This window comes from Lotus japonicus, chromosome 6 (assembly GCF_012489685.1).
Source record: "Lotus japonicus ecotype B-129 chromosome 6, LjGifu_v1.2".
Lineage (NCBI taxonomy): Eukaryota > Viridiplantae > Streptophyta > Magnoliopsida > Fabales > Fabaceae > Lotus > Lotus japonicus.
In genome coordinates, this window is record NC_080046.1 from 8452524 (window position 1) to 8469159 (window position 16636).

Genomic DNA, 16636 nt, shown 5'->3' on the forward strand with positions numbered 1-16636 from the left:
ACAGAAATCATAAAAGAGAAGCCTTAGTGCGTGTTTGGTTGTGCGTCTCAAACGCGGATCTGAGGCTCAAAATTGGATCTAAGGCTGTAACGTGGATCATTGATGCAAAATTGATGTTTGGCTACTCGCGTCTGAGAACCGATTCAAGGATGGAACATGGATCTGGCTGAAGCAACCCAGGGTTGCTTCTCCGTCAGAGGAATCGCGTCTCTCCAGATCTGAGAAGCATCTGAAATCCTAATTCCCTTTATACCCCTTCCCCTTCTTGCACTGTGGTACAGATAAATTGCAGAGAAAAAAAAAAACGGTAGAAGAAAGGAGAAGGTGGCTGCGCAGGGGAGAAGAAAGGATAATGAATGTATTAGGTTTTATTGTGTGGGGCCATATATTATTTCTTTTTTTTACGAATTTTTTTTTGACATTAATAAACTAAAAGTATTAATAAACTTGCTGGGGCAAGAAACTCAGATGGGCCAAGTCCAGAAGCAAGTGATAACTGATAACCATCAACTATTGCTGGACAAAAAAAAAAATCCACCACTTTCATATTTTCATCTAATCTCATGTTTTTTTATATATAGGCATCTAATCTCATGTGATATTGCAAAACTTTCAATTTTTTTTCATGTCATGACTCAGTTTTTTTTAACGTCAATGTTTTATCATCATATATGCTTTTTTTTTTTCAAATTATAGATATCATATTTGTCATAAAATATTATTTAATATACTGTATTAAATATTTAAAATTAAATACTATTTGATTAAATACTAATTAATCACTCTTGTAAAATATGTAAACCCCTTTTGGTCATTTCACATTCAAAAGCAATTCTAATCCAAGATATCCAAACAAAATTCTCTTAATAGAATCACGTTCTTGTAATTGTATCCAAACATAAATCACGTCACTCAAACTCACGTTTACTAGATCCAATTCTTCCAGATCCAATTCTGGTCAGATCCAATTCTACTAACGCTAATCCAAACACACACTTATACACTATGGAGAAGAAGTCTACAACATCCATTCGAATTAGCGACCCAAAGATACAACATACTATGTTCCTTAACAACTAGTTAGGACTTACGAGGCATACAGCTAAGGATTTATGCCACTATATGACTATATCCAAGGTTTTGCTGCGGAATCTCATGGTCATATACTGTCTCAAGATTGTACCAGAAGCAAGCCAAGTGTCCCCCAAGAACCTAATCAATGTACCATCTCTCATATTCCATTTGACATTTCACACCAAGCATAACTCTTTCCCAAACATGGTTTTCTTCCTGCCTATAGCAAAAGAAGTTAACAGCACAAACACGTTCTAAGTTCACAAATGATTTTATTTCTTTAATTCTTTCAAAACAAATATAGTCTTAACATTAAAAAAAAAAGGAGCTGCAACCGCTGTGAAATTATACAATCAGATGAGAGGTTTGCAATTATAAGAACAAACATTGTAACATTTCGTCCATTAGAACATTGTAGTAATGCATATGATTCCTTACAAAATGTATACTCAAACTGCACAAATTCTACAAAATACACAACATAATTACGAAAAAAAATCTCAAAAAAATAAAAAAATAAAATCAAACAGCATCAATCAATCAGAAAGCTCTTGAAGAAAACCCAACTAAACCTAAATATAAACTACGAGATGGAGAACCTTCTTCTTCTGGGCTTAGTCAAATCCACAGGCCCATCTTCTAAATGGGTCGTATCCTTCGACCCGTTTCTAAACGGGTTCAAGTTCCCAAGCTTCTTCGACACAGAGGAAAAGAACTTAATCTTCTTACTCGACGACGGAGCAACGCCCTTCTGCAAATCCGAAACCACCGTCTTCATCCTCATCAGCTCCAATCGCAGCTCCTCGTTCTCCCTCACCAACGTCACATCCGTCTGAAGCTGCTCCCTCTCCGCCACGGCTTCGCCGCCGTCATCCGCCCCACTCCTCAGCCGCAACTGGTCGTAGTACAGCGCGTGTAGCACAATCTGCACTGGTAGCCTCTTGTTCTGCGACGCGTGCACACGCGCCTCGTACGATAGCTTCAGTGGATCCATCACGCTGCACACTTTCTCCCTCTCTATCTCATCCAGATTCGGATGCGCCTGAAAAAATCAACAAAATCGCGTTAAGCAAAGTCGTTTCGATTCACCAGAGTATACGGCGCGTGTTGTTAGATCTAAGATCTTAGTTTCTTACCTTGAGATAGATATCAACGGCGCGGTACAGATCGTCGTCGATCTTACGCGCGTGTTTGGGGATGAGGATGGCGATGCCGTTGAACTTCGAGATGCTGAGTTCGGTGTAGGTAGCGATTTCGGCGAGGTACGCGTCGACGGTTTTGGCCACGCGCTGCGTCGCGGCGGAGCAAGATTCTCTGGACTCGCCGGGGGTGAAAACCGCGCCGCTCTTCTCCTTCTCAACGAATCCTGATACGATCTTTCGCACGCTTTCGAGATCGAACAGTTTATCGCCGTCGTAGGAGAACGACAGCACGAGGAGGTCGTCCACTGTCACGTGCTCCAGGATCAACGAGATCCGCTTCTCGAGGTCGCTTTTGCAGGTGGCGGAGGCGCGGAGTTGGATCGCGCAGCGGAGGAGGCAGCAGAGGAAGTGGATCGGGAAAACGGTTTTCTCCGAGGGGAAGAGTTCCACGATCGACTCCAGGAGCTTCCGTTGGTTCACTCTGGAGTCGGTTTCGCTGGAATCTGATGACCTGATTCCTTTACCGGTAAGGTCCCGGATTGCTCGCTCTGCGTAGGTGATCAGCGCGGTGGATAGCGTCATGGATTTGGCGCCACGCTGCTTCATGCCGGCGATGACTCTGCCGAAGAAATCAACATCGAGAACGGCGAGCTCCTCCGTCCACCAATTCGGCGGCGAGCGGCTGGGGAAATTGGCCTCGCTGCAAGCCTTAGCACTGACGGCTTCCACGCAGCGTTCGACGATGCTGAGGTCGTCGGCGATGGGGAGAAGGTGGCGGCAGGATTTGAGGACGGTGACGGCGCCGGTGAGTGTGAAGAAGGCAACCTGAGATAGAAAATCCTCCGTCCGGCCGGCGAGGCTGTTGTCGCAATACTCATCGGTCATCTCTAGGAACTCGGCGGCGCAGCGCAAAACGGCGACGTTGTGGACTGTGATCTCGAAGTTGACACCATAGCAGAACTTGGCTGCTTTCTCGAAGGTTCCAGCACCTCCTGGTATATCAGAGAGGTTGATTGTGGTGAGTTCACTCTCCTCTGCTTCCCATATCAATTTTCTGATGTAGTTGCTTTTTTTCACTAGCATGAACTGTAACAACAGAATTCAAAATATTTAGTAAGCAATTAAACTCAGATATTAATGGATGAAGTTATATCATTGTTAATGTTTTGGGTACCTTGTGGAGACAGAAACTTGCTTCTCCAACTTGAACTATAACATCAGTCGGTATTTCTTGGGAGAAAATCCTGCAATAATCACAGTACAGTACAGAAATTAGTTCACTTAATAGATATTAGAGAGTACAATTAATTATGTGCATGCATGGTGTATGGTTTTGAAAATAGAGGATAGTGGAGTTGAGTGTGGCCGTGTGTACCATTGTCCAGTTCTCTCCATGGCAAGAGAGAGTCTATTGGGAGCCGCCATGAATAGCTTGTGGTTTTTGTTGAGGGAGCTGGATAGAAACTATAGTCAAAGAGAATGAAATAGATGTGGTTGAGAACTTGAGAATTGAGATGAACAATATTGGGTAATGCCATGAGGGCTATTATAAGGACATTTTGAGTGGTGTAGCTTCTTCACCTTTGTTATTGTGATTAATCATTAATCTGCATGGATTGAACTTTGTGATTGTGGTCCCAGTTTATGACTTTAATTGGAGTGTTATATTTGTTATCTTTTCTGTATATGGGGCCCTTTTTAAGGTAAATCCTAGTAAGTCATTTTCATCCCTTGGTCCTGTCCATTTTAACCTGCTTGTAATAGTGCAGACAAGAAGTTCCCATTGGCTCCGCTAGATTTCAATTTCACCCAGCCAGCACAATGATGTGGCTACTGGCCATGTGTTTACACCAAATTTTGGTAAAACAAATAGAGAATCCAAGGATCAATCTGGGACTGGATTCGAGTCCTCTTGGGTTCTTTGGTGAAAATAAATTAAATTTAGTCACTCAAAACTAAAGAGATTTAATAACAAATTAGAAACAAAACGAATACATTCGGTTTAAATGATAAAAGCAATAAATGAATTTTCTAAATCTGAATGATAATAATGAACTATAAGATGCAGTGTTACACGAATCCCTACTTTTTCACTCTAACTTGGCTTGTAATCATTGTGATTGATTGTAAGCACTTGAGAATTTTCGAGTAAAGATTGTGTACCCCTATTCTTTCTACAACCCTGCTATTTATAGACTTAAAAATGTAACTGACTTCTAACGGTCAATTGATAAAACCATTACAAGTGTCTTCTGAATATGTCTTCGTCCTACACGTGTCCTTTTTTGCTCCTTACGTGTCTTTCGCGAACTGTCTTCAAAACAACCGGCCTCCCGTAATGGATTCTTCACATCTCGAAAAAATACTTTCCAGCCGAAGTCACTTAGCACTTGGTAAATTTTCTTGAGTCTCCTTACTTTCGACTTCATAGGTCGAAATTATGCAACATAGGTCGAAATTATATAAAATTGTGTAGTCAACAGATGCCCCCCAAAATATCATTTATTCGATCAGAAAAAATGATATTTTCGTCTCACATGATTTCGACCCAACACTAAATGTCAGTTTTTTCCTTTTCCATTCCTGACAAAACAAAAGTCTCTTTTAACCTTTAGCAACTTCCACACTCCACTATCATAAATGTCTAATCATGTCAGACACGTCCTTCAAGAGAAACCAAAAGGTAGAAACTGCCATACCCCACTCAGAATTCAAACGGATTGAACTAAATTTCATTGAACAAAGTTTTGGCATCCGGTCTAATCTCAACCGCTCATCTTACCCAGACTTAAGTCTTATAAATAGGTGGAAAAACCTTCCCACTTCTACTTCATCTTCAACCTCTAGCTTTTCTCTCTGAAAAAGAAAAACCCATTTCCAAAACCTTGCAACTCCTTGATATTCCAAAGCTCTACCGGAACCATTTCGGTTTGCGCGAGCTTTCACCATCTTCATCATTGCATCATCATCATCTTCCAGTTCGCCGGCCACCATCATGACTTCCACATCCTCTTCTCAGGTTCCGTCTGCGGTTTCTCTTTTAAAACCCATTGAAGTTGAAGGGAGGACCTTTGTTCCAGAACCTCCCAATGAAGAAGAAAAGATTAAGATCTGGAATTCCCAGGTACTTATTCCCTTCTCCATTGGTGATAAGTTGCATGCATATCTAGGACCTTACCAAACTACTTTCCCAAGAAATGCATCTGCATTCTTTCCTTCACCTTTACCTGATGAGAAAATCTTGGCCTTTAGGGATTCCTACAATCTGTCCTTTTTAGGTGACCCCCCTCGAGCTTTCCGTTCTTCACCTCCAGTGAAAACGAATCCCTACATTGAATGGTTAAACAAAGTCGAGAAAGTGAAAGGAGATTTCTGGAAAACTTTAGGGATTTTTGACATAATCCAATTATCTAGGTCGAAAATTGTCTACCATCCAGCAATGTTAGCCAGTTCTTTCTTCTTTTGGGAGCGTTCGACCAATACCTTTCATACTCCTCAGGGAATGATTACCCCTACTCTCTTAGATGTAGCTGCTATTGCCGGTCTTCGACCTACAGGTTCTTCTTTTACATTCGACCGGCCTGTTAAGAAAGAAATCAAATTAGACTATAACCATCTAACTTACAAAAGCTTCATTCTGAGAAACCACGACAAGACCTCTGCAAATGTTTCCGACTCGGAACATGTAGCTTTCTTGTTGTTCTGGCTTTCTGCTTTCTTCCTTTGTTCCAAGTCTCTTCAAGTTCCTCAGAAATTTGTGCTTCTTGCTCAACTTCTGCACGAAGGTACCGACGTCTGTTTAGGTAAAGTTTTATTAGGCGAACTTTACCTTTCTTTGAGTCAAGCCATCACTTCTCTTCAGAAGCCCTCTGGAGCCGAGAAAAACATCCTTTTTGCTGGACCTCTATGGTTTCTTCAACTTTGGCTAAATGCCATATTTGAGACCAAACTCTCAACTCCAAGTCCACAAAATGTCTCGACTTCTATTGCTGCTTTTCGACTTAATTGCTTGACTCCTTCCAAAGATAAAGTCGATCCAGAAACCACTTTCCGTGAGTTTTTTACTGCTTTTATGGAAATGACCTCTTTTACTCCCGACCTTGCTCCATTTGCTGCTCCAACTACTGGTCCCAAATGGCTTGTCCGACCTTTCCCATGCGAATCTCCGGGCGAACAACTTGAAAGTATTAGCATCTGGAGGGAATTTTTCCGACCTCAAGTTCTTCCCCTTGGTTTCAAAAAATCTGAGGTGAACGTGTTGGGTTACCAGCCTCAGCTTGTGGCTAGACAATTCGGCCTATGTCAAATCGTTCCTATCCCTCTTTTCTCAAAAAAGGATGCCATTTGCAACGAAGGGTTTTGCGACAAAGATGTCGACTCTTTTTATGAAGCCCTCAACTATTATGACAAAAAGACGTCTGCTCTTCGTCTTGAACCTCTGTCTTTCGAACCATCCTTTTATTGCACTAAAGAATTTGAAGTTTGGTGGTCGACCTACTACAAGTCTATTCAGACCACCTTAGGAGTTTGTATTGGAAAGATGACTGAAGCTCTTCAATCTGTGCAGAAAAAGGCTACAAAGAAAACTCGAGGTATGCTCATCAAAGAAATCCAGTCATTTCAGAGATTCTTCAAAACTGTTTATCTTCCAGGTCGATTGAATTTAACCCTTTCGGAAGCGGCGGAAGTTTTAAAAGAAAAGGTCAAAGCCAAAGTTTTAAAAATTAAACTTTTTCCCCCTTTTGTGGATAAATATGTTTACACTCTTCGACATTATTGTCCAAAATTTCCAGCTTTTCCTACCAGTGACATGGCTTTGGCTTTACCTGTTATTTACCCAAAGTGGCTCGACCATTTTACATACAAATGTTTTATACAAAGTCTTTTACCACTTCCGAAAAGGGTTACTTCGACTAAATATTTCTTGCACAACTACCCCGGACACATTCATATTAACTCATGTCACGTCCAAGTCCTTACACAAATTCATCAAGGTTAGATAGACTCGTCTTACTTTTGTTCTTTTTCCTTTACTCTCGCACTTATACCCCTTTTCCTTCAGCCGAACCAATACCCAAGGTTCCATGTAAGGAAGACGAAGGTTCCGACAATTCAACAGGCATTCCAGTTCAACAAAAGAACGTCCCTAAGGTATATTCGTTAATGTGTTGTTTTACCCTTTATTCAACTCCAAATCCATATCTTATATATTTTCCAGGCTCGAAAGAGAGGTTCTCAAAGCTCGACTTCGGATGCTCGAAAGAAAATAAGAATTTCGTCCGAAAAGGACGACTCAGAAAGAACTTTGGTAATCTTATCTTCTACCCTTCTCATTTTTTTTTTTTTTTTTTTTTTTACTCATCTTCTTTCCTTATATTTTGCAGGTAGACCCAATTCCTGAAGACGAGAACATTTCTTCCAAGACTGTCGATCCAGATGAAGCTGCACAAGACAATGCTAACTCTAAAGCCTCGGACATTAACGAAGAGAATCCACCGATCTCTTCTGCAAAGAAACGTGCCGGGGCTGAGCCGAATCAAGAGGAGCAACAAGCAGAAACTGACCAAGAAGATTCTGGCTCCTCTCAAAGCGAAAGTTCGGGAGCTTCTTCTCCGACCAAAACTCAGCAAGAACAAGTAAGTATTTTTCGTTCAACACTCTTTTCTTGGTTATCCCTTAATCCTTGTACTTACCTTTTGCATTCTTCTTCAGGACAATTCCTCGCAACCAAAGCCCCCTCCTCAAGTAATCCATTTGTCTTCGAACTCTTCTGATTCCAGTTCTTCTGACTGCCAAAGTCTTGATGACTTTTTAAACTTTCAACCATTACGAATTCAATATCCTTCTGGTCGAATAGTTAGTTATGTTTCATCTGACAATGAGTCCTTTACGCAGGACCTTGGTGCTTCGGCCGAAAAGTCAGATACTGATGAAGACCGTCAGCCTATCCCTTCACCCATTGCCAAAGTTTCGAAGACCCAAGAAAAAGCCCTTGAGGTTTCGAGCCCTGTTGCTGGCAAGAAATCTCCTCAGTCCATTCCTATCGAAGACTTTGACGCTCTTGCTATGGATGACCCAGTATTAGCCCTTGAGCAACTCATCAGCGGTCAAGTCTCTCTTAGCACCAGTCGAAGCCAAGAATCATCTATGCAAAACGAAGGCACAAGCACTCTGAACACTGCCACCACCATGATCAACAAGCTGCGATCTCTTACGTTTGAGCAAGATCTATTCTCTGCCCTCAACTCGAATCCTAACTTAGGCCGAGAAATTAAGCAACTTATCGCTGACCTTGGCAATGAGGACCTCACTGATCAACAAGAAAAGGGCATTCAAGAATTACAAGAGTTTCTTGACGAATCACTCTCGACCCTTGATCAAGCCAAACTTGTCGGTCAAGACTTAGCCTCCAAATTCACTGAGTGCACACAAGCAGCTGAATCATTCGACCAAGCTAAAACCGAAGTGGATTCCATCAAATTACTCGAAGAAGCTGACTCGATGCAACTGAATGAAATTTTGAAACAGATTGCCGAACTTCAACAACAGGAAAAATCCCTCAAAGCCAATCTGGCCAAGTTCAAGAAACAAAAAACCGAAGTTGCTGCCAAGGCCATTTCTCACGTGAAAGACAAGAATCGGCTTGAAGGCGAAATTTCTGAGCTTCAAAACAAGAAGGCGAAGGTTGACAAGCGACTTAAGAAACTCAAGGGTCGATATGCTCCCATGAAAGCCACTCCACCATTTTAGTCTTCTTATTTCTATTGATCATGTTTTTTTTTTTTACATGGCGCCTGTGCCACTTTATTTCCCTATGTACTCTCTAATAGCGTTTTCGCCATATTTATTTTCAGCTTATGCACTACATTTCTATATCAATCTTTATCTCATGAATCGCTGGCTTAAACCTTTTTAAGTATTTTCCATTTATCGTCAATATTCGAGCAATCGTTCCAATTTCCTCAATCGAATACGCGTTGTTTGAATAACACTTAATCACTTTAAATGGCCCTTCCCATTTAGGGGCCCATTTTCCGTATGCTCGATCTTTTTTGTCCATTGGAAGGATCACTTTCCAAACTAAGTCTCCAACGCTAAATGCCTTAAACTTGACTTTTTTATTATAACTTTTAGTAATTCGTTCTTTTTGTCGAATCATAACTTCTAAAGCATTTAATCTTTCCTCGTCCAATTCAATTAACTCGTCATACATCATATTCCAATAATCATCACACGGAATCTCGAATTGCCTTTGAATTCTAACGGACTGTAAGCATATTTCGATCGGTAAAACTGACTCATGCCCGTACGTAAGTCGAAAAGGAGTTACTCCAGTGGCCTCTTTGGGCGAATTTCGGTAAGCCCATAAAACTTGACTCAAAGTTTCATGCCACCTTCTCGGCTTTTGACTAATGTGTTTCTTAACCAAGTTAATTAAAACTTTATTAGCTGCTTCGACTTGTCCATTCGCCTGAGCATAATATGGCGTTGAAGTTAACAGTTTTATTCCAAAATCCTCAGCAAACTGAGCCATTTTCCTCCCAGTAAATACTGACCCTTGGTCAGTAGTTAACGTCTCAGGGATCCCATATCTAAATACTATGTGTTCTTGAATAAAACTAATAACCGTATCTTGGTCGACGCCTCTCAGCGGAATGGCCTCGACCCATTTAGTGAAGTAATCGATAGCCACTATTATATAGTCATGTTGTTTAGACGAAGAAGGATGTATTTGACCTATCAAATCCAACGCCCAACCCCTAAATGGCCAGGGTTTCACGATCGAGTGTAACTCACTTGCCGGTACATGTTGGATGCCAGCATGCTTCTGACATTCGGCGCAAGATTTGGCATATTCAATGCAATCTTTTAACATACTTGGCCAATATACTCCTTGTCGAAACAATGTCCACTTCATCTTATGGCCAGCCTGATGCGCCCCACACATACCATCATGAACGGCCTTGACTGCCCGAAACGCTTCTTCTTCACTTAGGCACTTTAGTAAAACTTCATTCACCCCTTTTTTAAACAATTCGTCATCCAAAATCAAGTAACTTAGAGCTCGATACTTTGTTCTTCGATCTATTGGTGCGTTTGGGTTTTGCAAGTATTTCACAACAGGTTTCCTCCAATCACTGTCATCCAAATTACTAATAACCAATACCTCCTGCTCGAACTCCACTTTCCTTTCTTTAAAACTAGGAATAAACTTTCTTTTGACCTTTACTAGCTCTTTAAACTTTTTCCGAGGTAGCCGGTAACCTGACGCAATTTGTGCCAAAACATTCGCTTCAGCATTCTCGATCCTAGGGATATGACATAATTCGACTTCATCAAAACTTCTTAACATTTTAACTGCTTTCGAATGATATTTCATTAAATTCTCACTAACGCATTGGTATTCACCAGTTAGTTGCTTAATAACCAACTCTGAATCTCCACGAATTAAGAGCTCTCTAGCCCCCAAGTTTAGAGCCGTTTCGAGCCCAATCAATAAAGCTTCATACTCTGCCTCATTATTCGAACACTCACCTTCGATGCCCAACTTAATTTTTGTCGGGATTCCTTGGGGTGAAATTACCAAGATACCTATCCCGGTCCCCTTCTTATGCCTCGAACCATCGAAATACATTTCCCAAGGTTTCAACGTCACCACCGTCTCCTGTTCTCTCGACCCACTATGATCAACCAAAAAATCAGCTATTACTTGGCCTTTCATAGCCCTTAAATGTTGATAACTTAAAGAAAACTCAGTAAGGGCCAACGCCCACTTTCCAATTCGACTATGAAGAATGGGCTTGAACAGCATATGCTTTATTATATCATAATGGGAAATAACGGTTACATCAATAGGTTTGATATAGTACTTAAGTTTAGTACATGAAAAATACAAACATAAACACAATTTTTCTACTAAACTATATCTAGTTTCGGCATCATTAAGGATCCGGCTCAAATAATATATAGCCCTTTCGATTCCATCTTCATCATCTTGAGCCAACACACTGCCAATAGTTTCCTCTGATGCCGAAATGTAGAGTTTCATTGGTTTTCCACGAATGAGAGGAGCCATGACTGGTGCCGTTGTTAGGCTGGCTTTTATTTCCTCAAACGCCTTCTGATGTTCTTCCATCCATTGAAACTCTTGTTCTTTCTTAAGTCGAAGCAATGTGGAGAATACCTTGGTTTTCCCGCTTAGATCCATGATAAACCTTCTCAAGAAATTGACTTTGCCCAACAAAGATTGTAACTGTTTTTTATTCGACGGTGGTTGAGTATCGAAGATTGCCTTCGCCTTATTCTGGTCGATTTCAATGCCCTTCTTATGAACAATGAATCCCAGAAATTGCCCCTCTGATAAGTTGCACCGGCATTTTTAAGACCGAACGGCATCACCACCCATTCATATGTTCCTAGTGCCCCTGGACACCGAAATGCAGTCTTCGACACATCATCCTCTGCAATGTAAATTTGGTTATACCCCGAATATCCATCCAGTAAACTTAAATATTCATTTCCTGCGGCAGAATCTACCATCATTTCGGCCACAGGCATGGGATATTCATCTTTCGGCGTAGCCGAATTTAAATCTCTATAATCTATGCAAACCCTCATTTTACCATTTTTCTTAAGTACAGGAACTACATTAGCTAACCAATCGACATACCTGGCTGTTCGTATGAACTTTGCTCCAAGTAAGCGCTCCACTTCCTCTTTTATCTTTGAGAACACCTCCGGGGCGAATCTCCTTGGGGCTTGCTTCACTGGTTTCCTACCAGGCCGAATTGGTAACTTCAACTCCACTAACTCCCGGCTTAAACCCGGCATTTCGTCATAATCCCATGCGAAACAATCTTTGTATTCCTGCAACAAACTAACAATCCGATTCTTAAAACCCGAATCGATCAACGAACTTACATACGTCGGCCTTTTCTTAGTCCCATCTCCTAAATCAACCTCCTCCAAAGGATCCTGAGCCTGCATTTTTAACATGGGATCTAAAGATTGCTCGAATCCAAGGGGTTCATCATCATATATACAATCAAGAACCGGTTTTGATCTGTCTTCATTAAAATGATCCAAATCTAGGCACTCCTCCGGTTTGCAAATTTCTTCATATTCGGCTTCCTTTGCCGTTCCTATATATTGTTCGGCCTCCAAGGCCGTCTTTATTCTTATCTCGGCCGCATAGGCCGATATTCGAGCTATGCTCGACTCAATCATCTAATTCAACGATTTGCCACTCTCCAGTGGCATTCTGAGCACGAAAGTTTTTATTCCAAAGAAATCCGTACTCCGGATGGAGATTCATCGCATAACTAGTGGAACCTTCCATGCGTTCTTTTCCTTCTGATTCATACGGAGCAATGTTTGCCATCCGCTTCTCGAAATTCTTTCGGTCAACAAACTCCACTTCAGTTTTGTAATAACTCTGGTCAGCATCAACATTTTCGACCACCCCATCTGGCCTCCAAATTGACAGCTTTTGATGAAGGGAGGACGGCACAGCTCCCACCCCATGAATCCATTCTCGTCCTAGCAACAGATTGTAGTTTGCTTTCGATGGCACTACCACGAACAGAGTAGGTCGAGAAACAGTACCAATTGTGGTGTCCACCAATAACATTCCCAAAGACTTAGAAGTTTTTCCCTCGTAATCAGTCAACATCATGTTATGAGGTTGCAAATCCTCGACAGATTTCCCAATCTTCTTAAGCAGAAACTTTGGCATCAAATTTATGGCGGCTCCGCCATCAACCAAGACTTTATTGACGCCTACTCCTTCAATGCGGGCCCACACAAAAAGCGGTTTCAAATGCTTTTTCATCTCCATATCTGGTTTCTTGAAAACAGCACAATCATCTTCGATTCCTCCTTTAGTCATCACATAATAGCACAGTGGATTGTCATCATCCTCCTCGACGTAGTAATCCTCTTCATCATCAGTGATTTCAGTTTTCACATCGAACTCTTCTGGAAGGATCGAGACTAAGCTGCACATGGACTCAAACTCAGACTCCAACATTTCAAAGTTGTCCTTCATTTCGACATCTTCAGACTGTTCCTCTTTCCCTTTTGCCTGGTTAGTAGTCACCCAATTCCCAGCATTCTTCATACTCTGCTTAATCACCTGAATAGGAACCATAGGAGCCCCACCACTTTGGCCCAAAAGTTGGTACTTGACTGGCCTTTCAGAACTGGATTGGCCTGCCTCGAAGGCTTTCTCCCTCTGGTGACGCCTCCATTGAGTTTTTGTCATTGGGTTTCGACCTAGATACGGCCTTGGGACATAGGTATAATTCTTATGATTTCGAGAATTATCCATATAGGCAGACCCACTTCCCAATTCGACCACCTTAACCTTAGGGTGAGGCGCCTGACCCCTTGCCATCCACTTGTTGAACGGAACTCGACTTGGTGGCATATAAGTTCGACCACGCCCTCTTCCGAACCCAAAAGTTCCCCTTCCCCTTATGAAGGGAGAATCAGCTCGTCCTCTGGACCCAAAACTAGGAGGCCTTTCCGGTATTACTGCGCGGCGTTTCTTGATTTCAGCATCTTCTATAGCTTGAGCAGCCACCTTGTCAAACACGACACTGCACCTTGGGCACAACATCACTTCAGAGTAAGACTTTTGGCAACGCTGCAGGAATTCCAACAGGCTTTCCTCCGACCGAGGGTAAACCACCTTCTTAGCGGTTTCGACATCTTCTTCCACGGAAGGAGCATCCATTCCCTCTTCAGACAATTCGACCTTCTCCATCCCTGGAGTAGGCCCCACAGCTTCGATATCATCTCCTCCAGTAGCAACCTGATTCAAATCAGACAACTCAACCATCATTATCCCGGCTGGCTCGACGTAATTGGCGTTGCCAATTTGCATTGGGTCAGAATCAATCTTCATAGCAGCCTTATCCTTTTCCTCGAACTTGAGCCGTCCTTCTTTGATTGCGGTTTGCACCAGATCCCTGAAACGTACACAATTATTAGTCCAGTGACTGAATACATTATGAAACTTGCAAAACTTTTTTCCTTTCCTTTGGTCGAAAGGTACTTCTTTTTGATCAGGAGATACTTTAATTTGACCATCTTTTAACAGAATATCATAAATCGCGTCGCATTTAGTAACATCGAAATTATACGCTTTCACAGGAAATTTACCAACACCTTTGTTTGTTTCCGCATTTTTAGATTCATAGGGTTTTAACATCCTACAAACATAAGGAGGTCCTGATACCAATTCGGCCACATCAACCTCCTGCTGTTCGATATCATCACAGTTGCCTGGATAAGAGTCATAATCGACTTCATATTCGCAACTTTCGACGAACGCAACTTTACCCTTCTTGGGAACTCTATTAAATTTTTCTTTTTCGAGCTTCAAATTTTCAATCTGTCTGACCCTGTCAGCCAATTGAGCCATGTCCCTAAGATGTTGGGTATCTATCTTCTTACGAATTGAGTAGTCTAGGCCGCCAGCCGCCATTTCGACTAACTCATGTTCTGGGACCTGAGTGAAGCACTTCGACTTCATTTGTCTGAACCTATTCAAGTAATCATCTATGGTTTCTTTGAATTTTCTTTTCACGCTGGCCAATTCCTTCAGACTGACTTTCGACTCACCCCTGAAGAACTGTTCGTGAAAAACTCTCTCTAACTGAGCCCAATTATGGATTGAATTAGGCAACAAAGTAGTAAACCAAGTAAAAGCATTTTTAGTCAAAGAGCTCGGAAAATATTTCATCTTCAGGTTCTCATTATTTGCTATATCCCCTGCTTCTATTTGGTACCTAGCGATATGTTCGACTGTCGACTCTCCAGTATCCCCCGAGAACTTGGTGAACTTAGGAACTTTCCATCCTCTAGGCAATTCTGTTTGCAGGACGAATTCGGAGAAAGCCGAAGCAAAATGGGGTCGATTTGCATAACCCACATTGAATCCATGTTGGTTCAATAACTGTTCGACTATGCCTGCTATATTTTGATGCCCCCTAACGTTATTTTGTCTAACTCTCTCGACTACCCTATCTGCATCCATATTCCGATTTATTAAGATAGGATTTTCAATGTTCAGAGGCATTTGGCCACCAAGGTTATCCAATTGATTTCGACCTTGCACTACCGCCACCTCGGCATTTGCTTGAAACGGAACATTCTGAGGAACCGCATTTATTTCGACGGCATTATTCGCCGCTACCCCCACAGGATTCGCCACCTCGTTTCGAGGGACTCCAAAAGCGTCAGCAATTCGACCCATTTGTCTCGTCAACTGCTGATACGACTCATTTGTGTTTTGGATTAAAGGATTAAACACAGTTCCTATTTGTTGGGCCAACATATTCACCATTTCGTGGTTACTATCATCCATTTGTTGCCTCAATACGTTAACAGAGGTATTTGTCAACGAAGTCCCTAAATGGTTGACACTCGCCCCTGCCATCCCCTGAGGATAAATATTATTTCGACCCCCGACGTTGGAGGCCGAAGCCTGGTGTTGATTCCTCGGGGATCCGACTGACATTACGTTATCTGAATATATGGCAGGAAATGTCCCTACTCCAGCCATTAACCCTGGAGGCATCCCAAATGGCGGATTCACCGGCATGTTCACCGGTTGAGGGCGAGATGCCCCAGCAACCATTTGTGATACGACTGGAGTCGTCGGAGAGGGCACTGTAGCCGCTTGCGTCACCACAGGTATAACATTTTCGGCCACATTGGTCGTTGTTGCCTGTGCCGTTCCAGAGTTCAAGGCATTTCCCTCAACATTCACTCCAGCACCGGGATTTCCGGTTTGATTTGCCGAAGGTCCAGTATTCGCGGGAGGGGAATTACCACTTCTCGATCTACCATTCGCCATACTTACTAGTCTTCCACTTCTTAAACGCATAAACGTGGGTTAAGTAAGTTTGAATGATAACCGAATTCAACAACTATTTTCACAAAGAGGTCCCACCAGGTGTGCCAATTTGTTTACACCAAATTTTGGTAAAACAAATAGAGAATCCAAGGATCAATCTGGGACTGGATTCGAGTCCTCTTGGGTTCTTTGGTGAAAATAAATTAAATTTAGTCACTCAAAACTAAAGAGATTTAATAACAAATTAGAAACAAAACGAATACATTCGGTTTAAATGATAAAAGCAATAAATGAATTTTCTAAATCTGAATGATAATAATGAACTATAAGATGCAGTGTTACACGAATCCCTACTTTTTCACTCTAACTTGGCTTGTAATCATTGTGATTGATTGTAAGCACTTGAGAATTTTCGAGTAAAGATTGTGTACCCCTATTCTTTCTACAACCCTGCTATTTATAGACTTAAAAATGTAACTGACTTCTAACGGTCAATTGATAAAACCATTACAAGTGTCTTCTGAATATGTCTTCGTCCTACACGTGTCCTTTTTTG

At 41.8% G+C, this 16636-nt stretch overlaps 3 protein-coding genes across 5 annotated transcripts; 1 reads left to right on the forward strand and 2 right to left on the reverse strand.

Moving 5' to 3' along the window:
• Positions 1-1419: 1419 nt before the first annotated feature.
• On the reverse strand, positions 1420-3755 carry LOC130721965 (root phototropism protein 2-like). Its single transcript, XM_057572552.1, has 4 exons — positions 3592-3755; positions 3391-3460; positions 2211-3302; positions 1420-2116 (listed from the first exon to the last, which is right to left on the reverse strand). Exons 1-4 carry the CDS (start codon positions 3639-3641, stop codon positions 1658-1660), a joined length of 1671 nt encoding a protein of 556 aa, XP_057428535.1. The 5' UTR covers positions 3642-3755; the 3' UTR covers positions 1420-1657.
• Positions 3756-3826: 71 nt separating this feature from the next.
• LOC130721964 (uncharacterized) lies at positions 3827-9110 on the forward strand. Of its 3 annotated transcripts, XM_057572550.1 has the most exons (6): positions 3827-7210; positions 7279-7367; positions 7435-7524; positions 7601-7852; positions 7929-7961; positions 8112-9110. In XM_057572550.1, the coding sequence occupies exons 1-6, from the start codon at positions 5212-5214 to the stop codon at positions 8964-8966; spliced, it is 3318 nt and encodes a 1105-aa protein (XP_057428533.1). In that variant the 5' UTR covers positions 3827-5211; the 3' UTR covers positions 8967-9110. The 3 variants fall into 3 exon arrangements, with proteins under 3 accessions (XP_057428533.1, XP_057428532.1, XP_057428534.1); XM_057572549.1 differs by having other exon boundaries at positions 7929-9110; XM_057572551.1 differs by having other exon boundaries at positions 3827-6808; positions 7929-9110.
• On the reverse strand, positions 9079-11424 carry LOC130724834 (uncharacterized). Its single transcript, XM_057576105.1, has one exon. It carries the CDS (start codon positions 11422-11424, stop codon positions 9079-9081), a length of 2346 nt encoding a protein of 781 aa, XP_057432088.1.
• Positions 11425-16636: the final 5212 nt, after the last annotated feature.

Excerpts from the sequence above, each read along its gene's own strand:
- LOC130721965 (XM_057572552.1), bottom strand. The coding sequence starts at position 3,641 with ATGGCGGCTCCCAATAGACTCTCTCTTGCCATGGAGAGAACTGGACAA. Across the intron at positions 3,461-3,591 it reads ATGGAGAGAACTGGACAATG|GATTTTCTCCCAAGAAATAC; the intron begins GTACACACGGCC and ends TGATTATTGCAG. Across the intron at positions 2,117-2,210 it reads CCGTTGATATCTATCTCAAG|GCGCATCCGAATCTGGATGA; the intron begins GTAAGAAACTAA and ends TGATTTTTTCAG.
- LOC130721964 (XM_057572549.1), top strand. The coding sequence starts at position 5,212 with ATGACTTCCACATCCTCTTCTCAGGTTCCGTCTGCGGTTTCTCTTTTA. Across the intron at positions 7,525-7,600 it reads ACGACTCAGAAAGAACTTTG|GTAGACCCAATTCCTGAAGA; the intron begins GTAATCTTATCT and ends TATATTTTGCAG. Across the intron at positions 7,853-7,928 it reads CCAAAACTCAGCAAGAACAA|GACAATTCCTCGCAACCAAA; the intron begins GTAAGTATTTTT and ends ATTCTTCTTCAG.
- LOC130724834 (XM_057576105.1), bottom strand. The coding sequence starts at position 11,424 with ATGGATCTAAGCGGGAAAACCAAGGTATTCTCCACATTGCTTCGACTT.